Raw genomic sequence first — 17,084 nt, 5'->3', positions numbered from 1 at the left:
TTTGAATATTTAACTCAAGATGAATACTATTTGAACTTTGAAGCTATAGAGAAAACAATATTTAATATTTTTTTGATTGATATATATGTATAATGAAATATTATCTTCGTGGACATGATGATATGTGATAGTTATGAGTGGTGAAATAAATCGTTAACCATCAATTTCTTAGAAATTTTGATACATTTGAAATAAACAAGATAAGATAAGATAACATTATAGATTAATTACATCGATTTTAATTGCTTCTTATAGATTTTCTATCTTGTTACAACAAATTATAGCCAAGTGTTTTGTTAAATGTAAGTAGTTTGATCAATCATATACCATAAATGTGTGTCTAATAGCTTCAGTGGGGAAGTATTAGGAGGAAAAGTCAATAAGTTAACGATGAACAGAGAAAGATAGAGGAAGAAAGTCCAATGGGGCGTACCCAAAAAACGTCTTAGACAGAAAGAGAGAGGAAAGAGCTAACTCATCATCTCTGACACTTCTTTTTGCATTCAAAACAAAATCATTATTTTTATTAATGAAGACTTTTCTCGAGAGAATAAATGTTTGGAGTTTTCATTATTAGCCAGCGGAGCCAATCTTATTTTCTATCGTTCTTCTGAGGGAATCTTCGTTTCCCCTCTCCATTTCGTACGCTTTCTGGGACTGTGCTTACACAGATTTAAGCTCCATTTCTGTCTGCTTTTAAACAAAGAATAGCTAGAGCTGAGTGAGTGATTGATTGGTTTCTTTCTTGTTGGGTGTTTAAAATGGGAGCTTGTTTCAGTAATCAGATCAAAACAGATATTGCTTCCAGTACATGTGAGAGTCTTTCGTCACTTTCTTACCTTTCTCTTATTATTATTATTATTATTATTATTATTATATTGGAACATGGTGACAGAACATTTCAGTAAATTCTTTCACACTTTGCTTTTGTCCTGAACTAGAAAGCTTCTAGATTCAAACTTGGTTTCCTTTATTAGTAAGAAGAGTTCATTGGCTTTTGTGAAAATCTTGTAGGGCTAAGTTCGAAATTCATGAGTAGGGAAGGGAGCAAAGGCTCTGCTTCGGCTACTTCCTTCACTCATACCCCTCGAACAGAAGGCGAGATCTTGAAAAATGCTAATCTGAAGAGCTATACCCTCAGTGAACTCAAGTCTGCAACTAGGAGCTTCAGGCCTGATAGCATGGTTGGTGAAGGTGGCTTTGGTTGCGTTTTCAAAGGATGGATCGATGAGACTTCCTTGTCTCCTTCTAAACCTGGGACCGGCATTGTCATTGCAGTGAAAAGACTTAACCAAGAAGGACTTCAAGGTCATCGAGAATGGCTGGTTAGTCACTTACATTTTGTTATTTTACAAGAGTCCATTTCAAGTTCTTGTAACCTTTCTTTCTTTACAGGCTGAGATCAATTATTTAGGACAGCTGAATCATCCTAACCTTGTGAAACTAATTGGATACTGCCTAGAGGAAGAGCAGAGGCTTCTTGTATACGAGTTCATGCCTCGCGGTAGTCTTGAGAATCACTTATTCAGAAGTAAGTTAATAATATCTCCCAAAGAGAAAGAAGAAGCTCATGACAGAGTGTATCTAATAATCTTTTTATCTGATTTCTCAAACAAAAAACAGGAGGAACATTCTTTCAGCCAATTTCATGGAACACACGAGTTCGAATGGCTCTTGGTGCAGCGAGAGGACTCGCTTTTCTTCACAATGCTCAACCTCAAGTTATATACCGAGACTTCAAAGCATCCAACATCTTGCTAGATTCGGTAAATATATACATGATTGATTGATGCTTTGTATAGTGTAGCTTTTGGATGCAGCCATCTTTACTGTTTCTCTCTCTCTTTATCTGTCTGCAGAACTACAATGCCAAGCTTTCGGATTTCGGTTTGGCTAGGGATGGTCCAGAGGGTGACAATAGCCATGTCTCTACCAGAGTCGTGGGAACTCAAGGATACGCTGCTCCCGAGTATGTAGCTACCGGTATGTCTCTTCATTTTTTTTTCCATTGCTGTTGTATCAATGCAAAGAAAGAACTCCATTACTGATTTTCATTCTTGTCAAATTTGGAAAGGTCATTTATCGGCAAAGAGTGATGTGTACAGCTTCGGGGTTGTGTTACTGGAGTTGTTATCAGGAAGACGAGCGATAGACAAGAACCAACCTGTGGGAGAACACAATCTAGTGGATTGGGCAAGACCTTACTTGACAAACAAAAGAAGGCTACTCCGAGTGATGGATCCTCGTCTCCAAGGTCAATACTCGCTAACCAGGGCTTCGAAAATTGCACTTGTTGCACTCGATTGCATATCCATAGATTCCAAGGTTAGACCGACCATGAACGATGTCGTCAAGACACTCGAAGAACTCCATGTCCAAAAGGAAACACCAAAAGAGCAGCAGAGTCTTCAACCCAGCAATGAGAGCAATAACAAGAAATCTCCACAAGCTGTGAACTATCCTAGGCCTTCAATTATGTAAAAATCACAAGATGTGTATAGACTCTTTTACCTTCTCTCTGCCTAGGTTGTTTTATAGTAAAAGGGTCTCTGTTTTGGCAAATGTAAGGGAGAGAAAGAAACAAAATTATAGACTATGAACTTAGGTGCTCTTTCTTGGCATTTAAAAAAAAAAACACACAAAGGTTTTGTTGCAATGTTCAAGTGTTTGTCGGATATAAAATGTTATAAGAAGACTAGAGGAAACAAAACAAAAAAAAGGCAAAGAGGTAAGAGATCACAGCAGAGAATCAATCTTGTGGAGGTCAACGTCCTAAGAGAGCAACGCGATCAGACTGAACAGCTTGAGTGAGGTTGATGTCGAAAAGCTCGCAACGAATAGGCATCTCAATCTCATAGAAAGGGTTCTTCAAGACGTAGTCGGTGTAGAGTTCGTAAATGTATCTAAGGAGGCTCTCCATATGAGGAGTTCCAGGTTCACAAACCACAAAGAACTTTGTTCCTGAAGAGATATATATATATATATATATAAGAGAAAGAATCAACAATCAAGAGAAAGAAAGGCAGATGAGAGGATGTATTATATATAAAACCTGGGAGAGACTGGAAACAATGGAGATCAAAGGTATCGGCTTGGAGAAGCTCGATGCCAGAACAGCCATTGACAGGAGAAAGCTGCTGAGAAATGGCGTGCATTGAGTGCCATAAACTGGCTACCCTCAAGCAATCATTTGTGTCCATCCTTCCCTTCGTTCCACAATCCTGAACTTTCCCAAAACATACAACACAGATCTCTTGAAGTTACCGACAGAACATAACAAAAAGCAAATCCGACAAACGGATGTATGTTCTTAAAAATGTTGTCGGAAGCCAGATCAAAGCAAAAGGGTTCTTAAATCAGCTAATCAAAAACCCTAGCGTTCTCTTTTTCAGGCTTTCCTAGAAGAAATTGATGAATCCGGTGAAAATGAACATTAATTAGATTGTGATTCTCCAGCTAGACATGGAAAGTCGTACGTGATGCAGCAGCGAGATCGAGAAGAAGGGGATAGATAGTAAGTACCTTGTAAAATATCAAACCACCAGATTTGTTGATTATGTAAAGACTGTAGATCGCTGCCATTTTTCCCCCAAAAGATCCAGAACAACAAATCTCTCAGCGAGACGATCAAGACACTAAAAGGAGGAACTAGAAATGAATTTTTTTTTTTTTAATTTTCCTTAAAATGACGCCGTTTCACGTAGACGGTCTTTAGTTGAGCCACGTCAGCTTCCTTCTTCCGTTCACATTAAAGAAGAAAAGTAGTAATGTAAACTAACGTCTCATAGAGGGCCACGTGAGCTTTTATGTTCAAGTTCCACCAAAACGATGTCGGTTAGTTACTCTCACCACCAACTACCAAACGACTGAAGAAAAGTATATAAAGGAGGAGGAGGCAGAGGAGCGAAGAAGAAGTAGAAATGGAAGAGGAGAAGCGACATTCAACGGTGGAGATCTCTGGATTACGCTTCACGTATCCCGGAATCGACGGCCATCCACCACCGGGATCAAAACCGCTAATCGAGGATTTCTCTCTGAAGCTCAATTCGAGCGAACGGTGTCTCCTCGTCGGATCCAATGGCGCCGGTACGTGAAAATTCGTTTATCTCTTTTTAAGGAGATTGAAATGCGTATATATAAGATCTGGAATTTGATTCTTTTTTTTTTTTTAAAGGGAAAACGACGATACTGAAGATATTGGGAGGGAAACACATGGTGGAGCCGCACATGGTTAGGGTTCTTGGTCGATCTGCGTTTCACGACACCGGTTTGACCTCTTCTGGTGATCTCTGCTATCTCGGCGGCGAGGTTTGCGATCCAATCTTCAATCTCGTGTTAATTTCTGATTTGTATGTTCGTTCTGGTTTTGAATTGGATTTAAATTATATATGATATTGCGTGTGTTTGCAGTGGAGGCGTGATGTGGCATTTGCAGGATTTGAAGTTCCGATTCAAATGGACATTTCTGCTGAGAAGATGATATTCGGAGTGGCTGGTATTGATCCTCAGAGAAGAGCTGAACTTATCAAGGTTTTGTTACAAATTTCATGCTCTTCACTTTCACATGCTTATTTCTTCTCTGTTACTTTTATTCATTACATTTTCAAGTTTCTTCATACATATGATATGGATAATACTGTCAATTAGCATTTGCCATAATGATCTTCCATCTTTGTCACATACTAAGCATCTCACGTGTCTATTATTCTGTGGTTTTTGTTTTACAAGCTGGAATGAACCTTTCTTTTTTTGTTTAATCTAATGCATGTGATGCTATCTACCTAACCTTCCCGTTTAGTTTATTTGTGCTTGTCACACTCCTCACGTCTAGAGCATATGCTTTGGTCTTCTATCTTTCTCACATACCAAACTTGCTACGAGCACTTGAGCGTTCAAGTATCATCATTCTGCTTTTTCTTTCTGTTTAGTACTCTAATTGTGGTTGTTGGTTTAGGTGTTGGATATTGATATCTCATGGAGATTGCACAAGGTCTCTGATGGCCAGAGAAGACGCGTCCAGATTTGTATGGGACTCCTCAAGCCTTTCAAGGTATCTTTATTGTTACAACACAAACGCCCATATGTATGTGTCTGTGTTTGGAATAATGATTAAGAACCCCTTCTAATCCACCTTTCTTGGATCACCTACAGGTTCTCCTTTTGGATGAAATCACTGTTGATCTTGACGTTCTCGCCAGAGCCGATCTTTTGACATTTCTGAGAAAGGAATGCCAAGAACGAGGAGCTACCATTATCTACGCCACTCATATATTCGATGGTCTTGAGGATTGGCCTACTCACATTGTAATATAAAACCACACCATCCTTCTCTCTTTTTTTATCTGTTTTGCTCCTACACTACTAAAGAACAAACACATATAACACATCTTTCCATTGTTGTAGGTGTATGTAGCAAACGGGAAGTTGCAATTAGCTATGCCAATGGAGAAAGTGAAGGAAACAAGCAAGAAGTCGTTGATGAGAACTGTTGAGAGTTGGTTGAGGAAAGAAAGAGACGAGGAGCGGAAGACTAGGAGAGAAAGGAAAGCCAATGGCCTTCCTGAGTTCGAAACACGTGCTGAAGAAAGCCGTGTCACCGGTGATCCTGCTCGGATGCTCAACAATGGCTGGGCTGCCGGCAGACTTCACTCTACCATTGCAGGAGGTGAAGAGCATTTCGTCCTTAGCTCAAACAGAGTTCTCAGATAAGCATTCGAGGGACTCCAATGGAGCAAAAGGTCATAATAATATGTTCTTCTTTTTCTTTCTTTCTTTTACCACGAATAATACTTCTTTTTTTCTGTAACCGTTTGAGTGTTTGTTATTCTGAGATATGAATTTTATATTATTTTCTAGCTATATCTTAGTTTGGTAATGAGAAGGTCAAAGATTGAAGAAGTCAGAGAGAGTAAAAAATCCTCTTTATTATTGTGTGTAGTTAGTTGAGCTTTGTTAGTAAAGTAAAATTTATATTGTAATATCTCCATACCATTGAACTTCTCATTATATATAGAGAACAAATTTCATATCCATTTATCTCAATCTTTTTTTTTGTCATCCATTTATTTCAATCAAAACCAGTTTTTTTTTTTTGGACAAAGAAGAACTAATAAGTTCTTTTGCTTTAAATTCAGAACTAAGTTATTACATCTTCTATTTTTGGCCGACCATATATGTCATTACATTTTTTTGAATCATAACATCTCCCATCATAAGTAAATCAAGATATGTTTCTTTTGTTAAACAAAAGAGAAAGGGTATCGACCCAACAAACAAATAAGATGTCACATTTGAAGCCATGAGTGATTTTCTTACGTTCGTCTATTGCTTTATGTTCTCTTTGATGCTTTTACGATGAGAGAATAATATTTTAGGATTTATGATCACCAGCCTCCACTAAGTATCTTTAATCTTTCTTTTTGTAACATTCATTCAGGTAAACCAACCAAATAGACAGGCCAGAATGTATACATCTTTTGTTTTCATACATGTTGATATATCTTTATCTTTTATCGCAACCTTTGGTTTGTGTATTGCTGCTTAAAGGAAACTGAAATATAGCAAAAAAGAACCTTGAAACGTTATTCGGATTCATATTGTTGGCCTCAGTTTAGATGAAAATTATTCATCTCTACCAGCCACATACAGTTTACCTAAACTAATTTTTCGTTTTGTGATTCTCAAAAGATAATCATACGATTATAGGTCGGTCGTAAACTTGTGATATTTGTACAGTTTTATTTTGCACATTATTTACAATTTTAAATATGCTCGTTTAAATTGAATGGATGTATACTAACAAAGACCTCATCTAGAAATTTGGAAAAAAAAAAAAACTAAAGCCGCTGTTATTACATCACTGACTGATGCTATCTAAATAGGATGCATCTAGATGTTTGCATATGAAACATTATCATTGGATTAAACAATAAATTAATAAATCATAAGGTTACAAAATATCTATATATATAGACAAGTACATACATTATATACATTGGTTGGTCCATCAACTAAATCATCAGAATAAAAGATAAGATTCTGTAAAATCTGATGCACTATTCTATATTACTGTTGGTTATTTATCTGATAAAACTCTGATCGCAGATTGCACGTGATGATGGTGCAATGCATTTACATCACATGACATCACATGAATTTTATTCTCAATTTAATTCATCACCTCTACGTGCTAAAAATACTAATGGTACACGTATATCACGGGATTCTGGACAATATAAAGCTAGAGGGCTCTGTGCGTATAGGTTTGGCTGATCAAAGTACAGTGACATTAACTTATAATGATAAGGAACGGTTGTATGAAAGGCGGAGAGAATATAACTTGATGATACTTTTTAAAAACGAATGTGAAGTTCGGATACTTTTAAATGGCTAAACAGAACAAACCGATTTCCACACAAACGTAACCTTTTAACCAACATAATCAACCCATGCACACCACACTAATATAAGTATATCAAAACATTTAAGATAAGTAAATAGCCAATCATTCATTTATATAATATTTATTAATATCATATATTTATATACTTAATACAATCAGAGCGTAAAGGAGGGCTGCGGGCTACATTTATCTTTATCCCAACCCTTTCTTTCTGAAGCCGCTTCAGCCTCTCTACATAACCAAACAAGACACAACACACCCAACAAAGCCTAAACGTTTTAAAATAAAACCTAACTTCCAAACCAAACAATCCCAATACTTTCCCTGAGAAAATAAGGGAAAGATGGCAAAACCCCAATTCCAAACCGTAACTAATATTAAAGACACGTAAATATATATATAAGAAAGAGAGAGAGAAAAAAAGATTGCAAATATGTCTTCTGAAGAATTTTTTTGTTAATCTTCTAGAGATCAGACGCGGAAATTCTTGCCGGAGAAAGTCTGACCAAATTGCCAGTTACTGGGAACGATGTTGTTGGAGGTGGAGCTTCGACCATCTGAGGTTTTGACTCTGAAAGAAAGAGACTGGCCGACAAGAATTGCGTTGGATTGCCAGTTTTGTCCCCAATTCCGGCTTAGACCTAACCAACCTGTGTTGCTTCCTTTCACACTCACCATCTGGACGTTTCCGGCTCCAGCTACGTTAGTTACCAACACCAAGTTGAAGTACTTGGATCCATTGATCGTGAATCTTATACCACCCTTCTTCTTACATGGGACCCTGCAACACCCACTACAAAAAAACACTTAGATTGCATCACATAAATAGTATCAGAAAAATAAGTGATACTATTTTGAATTGTTTATTAACAAATGATACAAAATATGTGTTTATAATATCAGTTACAACAAATGATGTTTTATTAATTAACTTAGCATCATTTTCAGTAAAAATGATATAAATCTATATTAGTTACATCATTTTTGAAAAAATGATACAAAATATGGGTTTACATCATTTAAATAACTGATACAAATACAAATTTGTGTTAGTATTACTTATAGAAATGATACAAAGTTAACATCATTTAAATAAAAGAAGCAAAAATTGCATCAATAAATAAATGATATTAACACAATTCAGTTGAAATAAATCTGTTGTTCGTGGTAGTTACGTCAAAAAATTTAGAATATATATATAATAGTTAATATATATCATTTTAACATTACTTATAACAGCTAATGTTTTTTAATTACCTTAACATTAGTTCAATAAAATGATATGATAACTATTAATTTATATCATTTTAACAAAATAGTTACATTAATTTATATAAATTATATAATTGATGCATGTATTTTTTTATTAATTTTAGTTATTAAAATCATACAAAATATGTTCAATATTATTATTTTAGTATTATAAAATTATATTTGTTTCCATCTGTAACTTTTTTTCTTTTCTTTTCTCCTAAATTGATTTACTTTTTTTTTATTTTTTTGTAACTGAAAATTTGATTTACTTAGATTTGAGAGTATTCAACAAACTAACCCCTGTTCCCTCTTTCTCTATAACCACATTCTCCTATTTTCTTGCTCTTCCTCTCCTCTTATATTTTCTTTCTCTCTGTAATCCCGTAGAGTTTGAGAAGATCAATCTGCTTTCCGCTTTTTTTTTTATTCTTGCCGTTCTCTCTAAGCACGTAGAACTTGACAAACTAAGTGACTTATGGCTGTAGGGAACTTTGGCATTCTGAGTCACCACCAATGTTGCACCAGGTGAAAAACATGAAAATCTCTATGATTATCCTCTCTAATTCCACTATTTCTTCTCTTTCTAATGTTAAAGCTATTATGGATACGTTGATTTTGTTCAGGTTTGATTTTGGCTTACTGATTGCATTGTTGACACAAGACGTTGGACTTAGTTGGAAAGTCGTGGAAGTTCATGGAGAAAGACGAGCAGTGTTCATGGAGATGTGAATAATGATTAGTTTTGCAATATTGTTTAGCATTTTTTTGTTTATTTACTTTAGTCAAAAAAAAATTTGTTTTATCAAAATTTTTTTTTTTTGTTTATTTATGCCTTGTGAGTTTGTACGATGAATGAATTGTGTTATTTCTTTTTTATATGCACTGATTTTCCTAATTAATTAATTAATTGTTTTGTATGTATTAATATACATTTTTCAGAAGTCAATAAAATATTTTACATTTTTATAATACTTTGTATCAGTTTAAAAAGTGCATGGATTTAATATTTTATATCGAAAAATTTAAACTAATATAATTTTAAAATTATTTAGAAAATAAAATTAATTTTAGATTATCTATTAATAAATGACATAATAATTCACATCAATTATTTTAATTGATATAATAGTAACATCGTTTATAAAAGTTGATGTAAATGTTAACTTCATTTATTACAAGTGATATATATTGACATCAGTTATATAGTTGATGCAAATATTTAATAAATTTACATCAGTTATTATTGAAGTGATACAAATTATTTGCATCACCACTTTTAGAGTCATTTATTTAAATGATGCAAAATTCTTTTACATTATTTATAACTAATGCAAATATAAAAAATAAATGATGTAAACTAGACTTTTTTTTGTAGTGACCACAAACAAATAAATTAAACATTCATCGCAATTCGTTTTATATCGAAACTCTAAACCCTGTGGAAAATTTTATGATTCCTTAGTTTCACGCAGATTGATTTTTTGGCAATTTTTAATGCCGACATAATTTTAAAATAAAATAAAAAATCGTAAGAGTATAGGTTAAATATAGACAGTTTTGAATATATAAATTTTAACCTTCATGAAAGGAAAGTAAACTAATTAATACCACTAGAGCATTGTTCCACTAGTATGTTGTGACGACCCGACTCAGGTTTTGGGTTATGTGAATGGCCTGGCAGATGTATGGGGTGGGGTGAGGAAGTGTCGGGGGCATTAGCTGACTTCAATGCAGAAAAAAATGGAAAAATGTTTCTGAATCTTATGGGTCAGAGGCATTATTTAACAACCGACCTAGTAAATAAGTTACTTCAAAGATGATGTATGTATGAGGAGGGGATGACAAAAGAAAAGGTTAGGTTAAGTTGGTTAAATGATATGGCTTTAAAAAGGACTAAAAGACAGGAAAGGTGATTGCATCGACTCAACTAAAACAGTACGTTAATAGAAAAAAAAATCTTTATTGTTTGGTTCCCTAGAAAAATTTAAACAGAGAAAAGCAACGCAACTTTCTCGGGAATACAAGATGAAAATGGAATAAAGAATACAGTGAACATGCCAAGGCTCTGAATATCTTCAAGCTCACAGATTCTTAGATTCGAGGTCCTAAACTCCTAGTACTATATAAAATGTAATCTCTAAAGTGTGAAGCAAAATAAACATCGTTATATTAATTAGCGAGTGGACTAAGTTTGTAAATATATAATATATTAAGACTGATCAGTTTGTAAATATTGATTAAAGAAATATAAAAAGAGAGTGGACTAGACAGAGATGAAGATTTTTACCTGCGGTAAGAGACGGGGACAATACCGGCCCTATACTTAGCGATGGTTAGAAACATAGGCATGGCAAGATCAAAGTGCTCACGAGGAGGGTTACACCAACCACCATTATCGCTAGCTTGAGCAAAGTTAGGGGGACAGAAATTAGTTGCGGTGATAAGTATTGATGGGTTTCCTGGAAGACACCAGCCTGGGTCATTGACACATTTGATCTCAAAGCAAGCTCCACAGCTCAAACCACTGTTGAATAAGGCAGTGCTTAAGGCAGCAGTGTTCACACCGTAACCTTGGCTATACAAGTTCCCGTACCCAGACGCACCACCTACAACAATTAATACAAAACTTTATCTTAAATGTCTCTACTCTGTGAATAGTGTGTTGTTTAAGTGGTGAGAGAAAGTACCCATAGTGCCGGAAGCATCAGCTTCTCCGTAGAAAGTGGCGTGAGCGTTGACCCATGGACCTCCAGTGTAAACTCCGGGGATTCTGGCGTTCACTGTGGTCGCCACCAGAGCAGCAACCACCATTACTGTCATTATTTTTGCCGCCATATTTTTTCTTCGGTACGGAAAAAAAGTTTTGAGAAAAGAGAAAAAGTGTGTGAAGGAAGAGGAAGGTAGGGAGGCTACTTATGGAGGGAGAGATGCTGCTTCAAAATAGTTTGCGGCTATATCTTATTATATTTAAAAATAAAATAAATTCATTTTATAAAGTATTTTTTATTAATGAGAAAATAACGAATTTGTCATTCCGCATTTCTTGCCTCGTGGATCTAATAAAAATATTTATATTATATTCCACCGAATTTGGTTTTTGTTTAAAAACTTCCACTTTCAGGAAAATAATTTCGTCTGGTAGATTTTTATTTTTGTCTGGTAGATTATTATTGAACTGTTTTAGAACATTTAAATTTTGAAAACTTTCCCCTTTAGTATTATTACAGATACATATTTCATGATTTTATAAAAATTAATGAACAACTTTTTTAGGAGCTTAAGTGCTTAGAATGGATTTTTTTAAAGGTAGGAAATTTTATATATTAGAAAAAAAAACTCTACGGCATTTTTTTATATAAGCCAAGACCCAAGAGGAAAGCAAACGCACGTGGTCCGCACATGGGTAGCTCATGCATTTTCCTTGGTCAATTTGCGAGTGGGCAATTGAGAATCCCACTGAACTAAATCCTGCGATCCGATTCGATCCAATTCATTTGATCATATTGCAATACTTTTATGTAAAAAGAGATCTAAGCTATCACTTGCTAACTAAATACGTAGTAGTATCAATGTATCATGTAATACGTTTGTTTCTTTACGGATTCGATCCAATTCATTTGATCATATTGCAATACGTTTGTTTCTTTACGGATTTTAAATGAGATTACTAGTGTCCGTATAAGTACACGGAAAATACGGTATCACATTTAACAGGGCCGTGCGTTGATGCAGTTGGGCTTCAACTGATTGCGGGTCCCTCTTTTCTTGTTCTACCACATACACACCGACGCATGCATACACTCATATACTAATTAAGTGATCTTCACAGAGTGAACGCATCCGATGTACAAGTTGAAGTGGGTAAGAAAATCACATGATTAGATGTGTTTGATCGATTGGAAGAAAATATATGTATTTTTCTTCAAAAAGATAATGTATAGTGTAACTTCATCCTGACACGTAAATACTCAAAGAGAAAACACACAAGATTACATTAAATAAAATATACTAGATAAATGATTTGTTTACAATTAAAATTATTTTCACCAACCAAGGAAATTTCGAATCTCTCCATATTGTGTGGGGTATATATCATAGTTATAGAGGAATTTAAAAATATTAGACCACTATATCCATGTGGCTTCATTTATTGCAAGCAGTTTACATTTGCTTTATAAATAATTGTTCTCAAGATCGTTAAATCATTAGGGCTTAGAGCCTTAGACTTTCTCGGCAGCTTCCCTTCATTGTCTATCGTCGGCGACACCAGTCTGAATTCATCACTCGACATTTTTCTCCCTTTTTTTTGGGTGTGTTTAATTGCAAATACTCCCTATGCACCGTGTTAACTGATTTTGTATGGTTCTCAATTGCGACACGTCAATGACACGTGACGAGTTTGGGTGTGTGGAAGGGATGAGGTTAACACTATAATGTCTTTGAAACATGACTTGTGGCACAACCCCATATCAGTTAATTAAATAAGCTGTCATTTCGAAATATTATATTACTATTCAAGTGAACACCAAAGCGTTCTCTATGTATAATGGATAACAAGACGTCGTTTTATTATGTGAAAGACGCTTCGTGTTCCAAATACACGCATGACACACGACACGCACTAAGATGTTCATTCCTCTGCGTTTTTCTTTTTTTGGATTCCGGCGTGTTTACTCTGTCTCTGGCGAAAGGTCATGTCTTCCGTCGGATGTTCACGTGTTGAGGAGATATGAGATCCTCTTTGACTCATATGTGGGCTTTGGGCCTTTTAAAATTAATGTTTTTCTTGTTTTGGACTTTGTTTTATGTCTTGGTGTTTTGTTGTTGGTAAGTGGGTTTAATCGTATAATAATAAAACAACAGATGACTTAAAAAAGAAAAGAAAGACGTGTTTTGGGCTTTTCTTGGGACCGACCGAGCAAAGATTTTTTTTTATTTATTTATTTAAATAGCGGACGTCGAGAATGACAATATTACCCTTATTTCTTTTAAGAAACTACTAATCAACCTAAACCCTAAAGCTTCTCCTTAAATGAATATATCGTCTCCGTATAATCTCTCTCTCCAAACGCCGCCGACGATGTCGTCTTCAACTTATTTTCCAAAACGCATCGCATGTATGGAGATTGTTACATCGGAAGAAAACATCGACGAGTCCGTTCCAGTTTTCAAAGTAGTGTCTCGGGAAAAAACTTGCCCTGCTCCCAGGTTCCGGCATCTTCCGACAGACGACGATCTTATTCCTGCGCCAGGTAGCTTATATTTTTCTCCACGATGTTAGCAATGTTTTTTGTGCACCTTGCTGATGTTAATGTTTGTTGTATTGACTAAACCTTAGCGACAGCAAGTGCTTCAAACCTTAGCGACGCATGGGACGAAACCCTAGTTGTGTCTGGTTTAGTGAAATACCAAGATGAGATAGGCTTGATCGCCGATGTAGAGCTTCTCAAGAAGCTTTTTTCGACTCCTTACACTCGAGCTGGATTATCCTTGGAAGTTCAGCGCATTGGGGATACGCTTGTGTTGAAGCCATCACCTGGGTGAGTCTTTTTTTACAAAATTTTGTTTTGTTTTGTAAATCTCCTTAGTAATGTTATATTGTTTCTTTGATGTAGACCTGAGGTTGATGAAGATGAAGGATGTAAAACGCAACTTGATGAATCTCTGTATCAGAGTTTTGTTACGCAATCGCTGAGGTCCGAAGACTCCGAGGAATCCAGAAGAAGACTTTTCATTTGCCAGTTGGGCGACATCCAGATGCTTGTGGGCAGTAAGCTGCATCGGTTCCGCAACGAGGAAGAGTTGGATGTAAACTTGCTTCTATTGGATGTTAGCAAAAGGGTAAGTAAACTTTCTATTTATATGTGGATGTAATCTTTGTATAAATGTGTTTTTTCATTGAACTTTCTGTTTGTTCTTCTTAACACGCAGTTGTCACGTTTGCCCTGGCTTGAAGCGTGGCTTCAGAACATCATGACAGATGTGCCAGAGTTAGGAGTTTGTCACCATGATAATGGCGTTTTGAAAGGATACGAATACTTATCCACTTCGGAGATTTGCTCAGTAAAACAAACCTCGGCGTACATTGTTCAGCAAAACGCTCATCAGATTCTGTCTTTCCTTCGATCAAATTGCAAGGACGATCCTGGACTTTACTGGGTAAAGTTCTCTCTTCCTCGCAGATTATATTATTATTATTATTATTGTTATTGTTCTTTCAGGAACTGATTTGGCTTGGCTTGTGTGCTTTTGTCTACAGCTCTACCGAAGTCCAGGTGAAGATGTGATTCAACTTTTTCATTTTTCATCAAAGAACCATTCTTCAGGCGAGGGAATCACCTGCACAACACATTTGACATCCAAGATGAGAACTGACTCGATGTTTTCCTTGGGGAAACTGCTTCACAAGCTTGCCCTGTCTGTGGTAAGGAAGGAATCATACATTAATAACAGCTTTAACTGCCGCTTTTCTTACATGTGTTGCATCGTGTGCAGGAGGCTGAAGCTCCCATCAAGTGTGCGACTTTCCTCACTAAATGTCTGAATGTCTTGGATGAGCAAGAACATATGGTATGGTTTTTAACTCTGATATCTCTGAGTTCTTATGTGTGTACTCATTGAATGGTTGATATCATGCAGGTTGTTCGGTCAGATGCCCACGAGCTCTTTGCTAGGCTCCTTCTGAAGAGACAAGCTGATTTCATTTCCGAGTGTAAGGAGGGCGTTCAAGGTCAAGTGATGATTGAATTCAAGCTAAACGACAACTATTCGTGTTGTTATGAAGCTGTTCCTTTGTCTGTGCCAGAGACAGTTCCCATTCTGGTCTTACCGAAGTACCTGGCAGTCTATCATGTCCGTCAAGCCGTTAATTCCCTTATGTGGTCACAGCAGCTTCAACCGGCTTCGGAAGCGTTAACCCCTAAACTGTCGAGTCAGCTTCATCTTCAATGCGAAGCTGGGCTGTCTCTAGGTGCTGCTTACCTTGAAGCTAAGCAGCAGTTGCAGGGAGCTTTCAACATTATAAACCAAGCTTGCCGTTCTCATATTTCATTGCCAGAAAAGCCCCACGGTACTGTGTTCATTTCTTCCATGGAACTACCCTTCTTGGCGGAATCGTGGTTTGTTGTGGGCGATCTGTTTGCCCTTTGTTACGGAGAACCAGTAGGCGAGTTCAAATTGACCCCGTCAGATTTGGGAAACGTGCTAGAAGAGACAACAACAGAGGACAGAATACTCAAGTTTCTCAAATCTCCTCTATCCGTTGGTGTGGTGGAGAACCTGGTGGATGCTGGTAAATGCTATAAAGAATGTCTAACTGCAATTCGGAAGCTTCCAGATGGCAAGTTTGTTCAGACTCTTACTGAACACTTGGGGAGCCTACATATAAAACTTGGTGACTTGCTTTCCCGGGTCGGAAACTTCGTGACTGCTAAAGACGCGTATGATGCTGCGATTTACGCTTTCAAAGAAGCAAAGGCACATGTTGGTCCTGCTCAAGAGGAGAAGGTTAGGGTCTACAAGTACCTGGCGGATGCATATTTCAGCTTAGGATTGTGTTTAGCAAAGGGAATGATGGATGATGGTTGTGCCAGGCAGAATATAAGAGAGGCTTTGAACTTATATGAAGGGGATGTTTTGTGTAATACATGCGCAGAGGAAACTGCTAATGCTTTCTTGGAGCTAGCGCAATGTTTTCAAACATCCTGCATGAGGCTTTATAAAAGCAACCAGTGGAAAACAGCCTCGTCTTTCGCTTCGTTAGCTCTTGGTAATTGGCAAAAGTCATCGTTATATTATAACGCCGAGAATTTTCCCGAGAAGTTCTTGGCCACGCTTACAGATATGGCCACTTTCTCCTTGAAACTTCCTAACTCGGTAAGTGGTGGTGAACCATTAGTAACTTCTCTATTGATTGATGTGTTGTGTGGTATTGAGCCATTAGTAACTTCTCTATTTTTTAGCACCCGAAAGCAGCTTTGGATATTCTTCTCGATGGCCGTCACGTTTCCGAAACAACAGCAAAAGGTTCGGAATCCTGGAACCTATTCTGGAATAAATTGAGGGAGGTTCTACTGTCAATGTTGCACCAAGCAAAAAAGGCGGAGGACAAAAACATTGAGAAACTGAGTGAAATATATCTAAGGTCGCTTCGCAGTAATGATCGGACATTCTTGACAGAAACCCACGCGGAGATCTCGGTGTTACAGAAAAGAGTTTGACACAATACATTGTAGTGGGTGCTTTTATCTTTGTAGTGGTGCTTTTATCTTGATGTTTGACACAATACATTGTTTTCTCTTTTCCATTTGTTCAATCTTAGAGAGTGTTTGACAGGGTTCCCAATCTCTCTGAATCATTAATTCCCCTGTTTTGTTTTGTCTTTTTGACAAGGTGTCCTGTTTTTCTTTTGATTCCTTGAAAAAGGAGA

The 17,084-nt window shown here is 36.5% G+C and overlaps 5 protein-coding genes across 7 annotated transcripts; 3 read left to right on the top strand and 2 right to left on the bottom strand.

Annotated features, from left to right (window-relative positions):
• The first annotated feature begins 415 nt into the window (after window positions 1-415).
• On the top strand, window positions 416-2,656 carry LOC108836096 (probable serine/threonine-protein kinase PBL11). Its single transcript, XM_018609299.2, has 6 exons — window positions 416-813; window positions 1,015-1,325; window positions 1,396-1,531; window positions 1,624-1,766; window positions 1,860-1,983; window positions 2,075-2,656. Exons 1-6 carry the CDS (start codon window positions 762-764, stop codon window positions 2,479-2,481), a joined length of 1,173 nt encoding a protein of 390 aa, XP_018464801.1. The 5' UTR covers window positions 416-761; the 3' UTR covers window positions 2,482-2,656.
• LOC108836098 (uncharacterized) lies at window positions 2,587-3,677 on the bottom strand. The gene is made up of 3 exons (XM_018609302.2): window positions 3,523-3,677; window positions 3,053-3,221; window positions 2,587-2,961 (listed from the first exon to the last, which is right to left on the bottom strand). Exons 1-3 carry the CDS (start codon window positions 3,580-3,582, stop codon window positions 2,765-2,767), a joined length of 426 nt encoding a protein of 141 aa, XP_018464804.1. The 5' UTR covers window positions 3,583-3,677; the 3' UTR covers window positions 2,587-2,764.
• A 204-nt stretch (window positions 3,678-3,881) lies between these two features.
• Window positions 3,882-6,032, top strand: LOC108836099 (ABC transporter I family member 20). Its single transcript, XM_018609303.2, has 6 exons — window positions 3,882-4,086; window positions 4,175-4,308; window positions 4,411-4,530; window positions 4,955-5,050; window positions 5,152-5,304; window positions 5,404-6,032. The coding sequence occupies exons 1-6, from the start codon at window positions 3,921-3,923 to the stop codon at window positions 5,707-5,709; spliced, it is 975 nt and encodes a 324-aa protein (XP_018464805.1). The 5' UTR covers window positions 3,882-3,920; the 3' UTR covers window positions 5,710-6,032.
• A 1,471-nt stretch (window positions 6,033-7,503) lies between these two features.
• Window positions 7,504-11,563, bottom strand: LOC108817473 (expansin-A9). 2 transcript variants are annotated; one of them, XM_056990578.1, is made up of 3 exons: window positions 11,344-11,563; window positions 10,944-11,262; window positions 7,504-8,195 (listed from the first exon to the last, which is right to left on the bottom strand). In XM_056990578.1, exons 1-3 carry the CDS (start codon window positions 11,489-11,491, stop codon window positions 7,874-7,876), a joined length of 789 nt encoding a protein of 262 aa, XP_056846558.1. In that variant the 5' UTR covers window positions 11,492-11,563; the 3' UTR covers window positions 7,504-7,873. The 2 variants fall into 2 exon arrangements, with proteins under 2 accessions (XP_056846558.1, XP_018445673.2); XM_018590171.2 differs by having other exon boundaries at window positions 7,509-8,183; window positions 11,344-11,561.
• Window positions 11,564-13,687: 2,124 nt separating this feature from the next.
• LOC130497987 (uncharacterized) lies at window positions 13,688-17,038 on the top strand. Of its 2 annotated transcripts, none has more exons than XM_056991289.1 (8): window positions 13,688-13,908; window positions 13,995-14,196; window positions 14,272-14,497; window positions 14,588-14,815; window positions 14,916-15,080; window positions 15,152-15,226; window positions 15,296-16,531; window positions 16,631-16,961. In XM_056991289.1, exons 1-8 carry the CDS (start codon window positions 13,689-13,691, stop codon window positions 16,715-16,717), a joined length of 2,439 nt encoding a protein of 812 aa, XP_056847269.1. In that variant the 5' UTR covers window position 13,688; the 3' UTR covers window positions 16,718-16,961. The 2 variants fall into 2 exon arrangements, with proteins under 2 accessions (XP_056847269.1, XP_056847268.1); XM_056991288.1 differs by having other exon boundaries at window positions 13,690-13,908; window positions 16,618-17,038.
• Window positions 17,039-17,084: the final 46 nt, after the last annotated feature.

This window comes from Raphanus sativus, chromosome 7 (genome assembly GCF_000801105.2).
Source record: "Raphanus sativus cultivar WK10039 chromosome 7, ASM80110v3, whole genome shotgun sequence".
Classification (NCBI taxonomy): domain Eukaryota; kingdom Viridiplantae; phylum Streptophyta; class Magnoliopsida; order Brassicales; family Brassicaceae; genus Raphanus; species Raphanus sativus.
Note: the sequence above shows the minus strand (reverse complement) of the source record. Positions and strands in the feature narration are given on the sequence as shown.

Coding starts and splice junctions, on each gene's coding strand:
- LOC108836096 (XM_018609299.2), top strand. CDS start 762: ATGGGAGCTTGTTTCAGTAATCAGATCAAAACAGATATTGCTTCCAGT. Junction 814..1,014: donor AGATATTGCTTCCAGTACAT/GTGAGAGTCTTT, acceptor AAAATCTTGTAG/GGCTAAGTTCGAAATTCATG. Junction 1,532..1,623: donor TGAGAATCACTTATTCAGAA/GTAAGTTAATAA, acceptor AACAAAAAACAG/GAGGAACATTCTTTCAGCCA.
- LOC108836098 (XM_018609302.2), bottom strand. CDS start 3,582: ATGGCAGCGATCTACAGTCTTTACATAATCAACAAATCTGGTGGTTTG. Junction 3,222..3,522: donor GTGGTTTGATATTTTACAAG/GTACTTACTATC, acceptor GGGAAAGTTCAG/GATTGTGGAACGAAGGGAAG. Junction 2,962..3,052: donor TTGTTTCCAGTCTCTCCCAG/GTTTTATATATA, acceptor ATATCTCTTCAG/GAACAAAGTTCTTTGTGGTT.
- LOC108836099 (XM_018609303.2), top strand. CDS start 3,921: ATGGAAGAGGAGAAGCGACATTCAACGGTGGAGATCTCTGGATTACGC. Junction 4,531..4,954: donor GAAGAGCTGAACTTATCAAG/GTTTTGTTACAA, acceptor TTGTTGGTTTAG/GTGTTGGATATTGATATCTC. Junction 5,051..5,151: donor GACTCCTCAAGCCTTTCAAG/GTATCTTTATTG, acceptor GATCACCTACAG/GTTCTCCTTTTGGATGAAAT.
- LOC108817473 (XM_056990578.1), bottom strand. CDS start 11,491: ATGGCGGCAAAAATAATGACAGTAATGGTGGTTGCTGCTCTGGTGGCG. Junction 11,263..11,343: donor TGATGCTTCCGGCACTATGG/GTACTTTCTCTC, acceptor TAATTGTTGTAG/GTGGTGCGTCTGGGTACGGG. Junction 8,196..10,943: donor GTCCCCGTCTCTTACCGCAG/GTAAAAATCTTC, acceptor GTTTTTTTGTAG/TGGGTGTTGCAGGGTCCCAT.
- LOC130497987 (XM_056991288.1), top strand. CDS start 13,737: ATGTCGTCTTCAACTTATTTTCCAAAACGCATCGCATGTATGGAGATT. Junction 15,227..15,295: donor TGGATGAGCAAGAACATATG/GTATGGTTTTTA, acceptor GATATCATGCAG/GTTGTTCGGTCAGATGCCCA. Junction 16,532..16,617: donor CCTTGAAACTTCCTAACTCG/GTAAGTGGTGGT, acceptor TCTATTTTTTAG/CACCCGAAAGCAGCTTTGGA.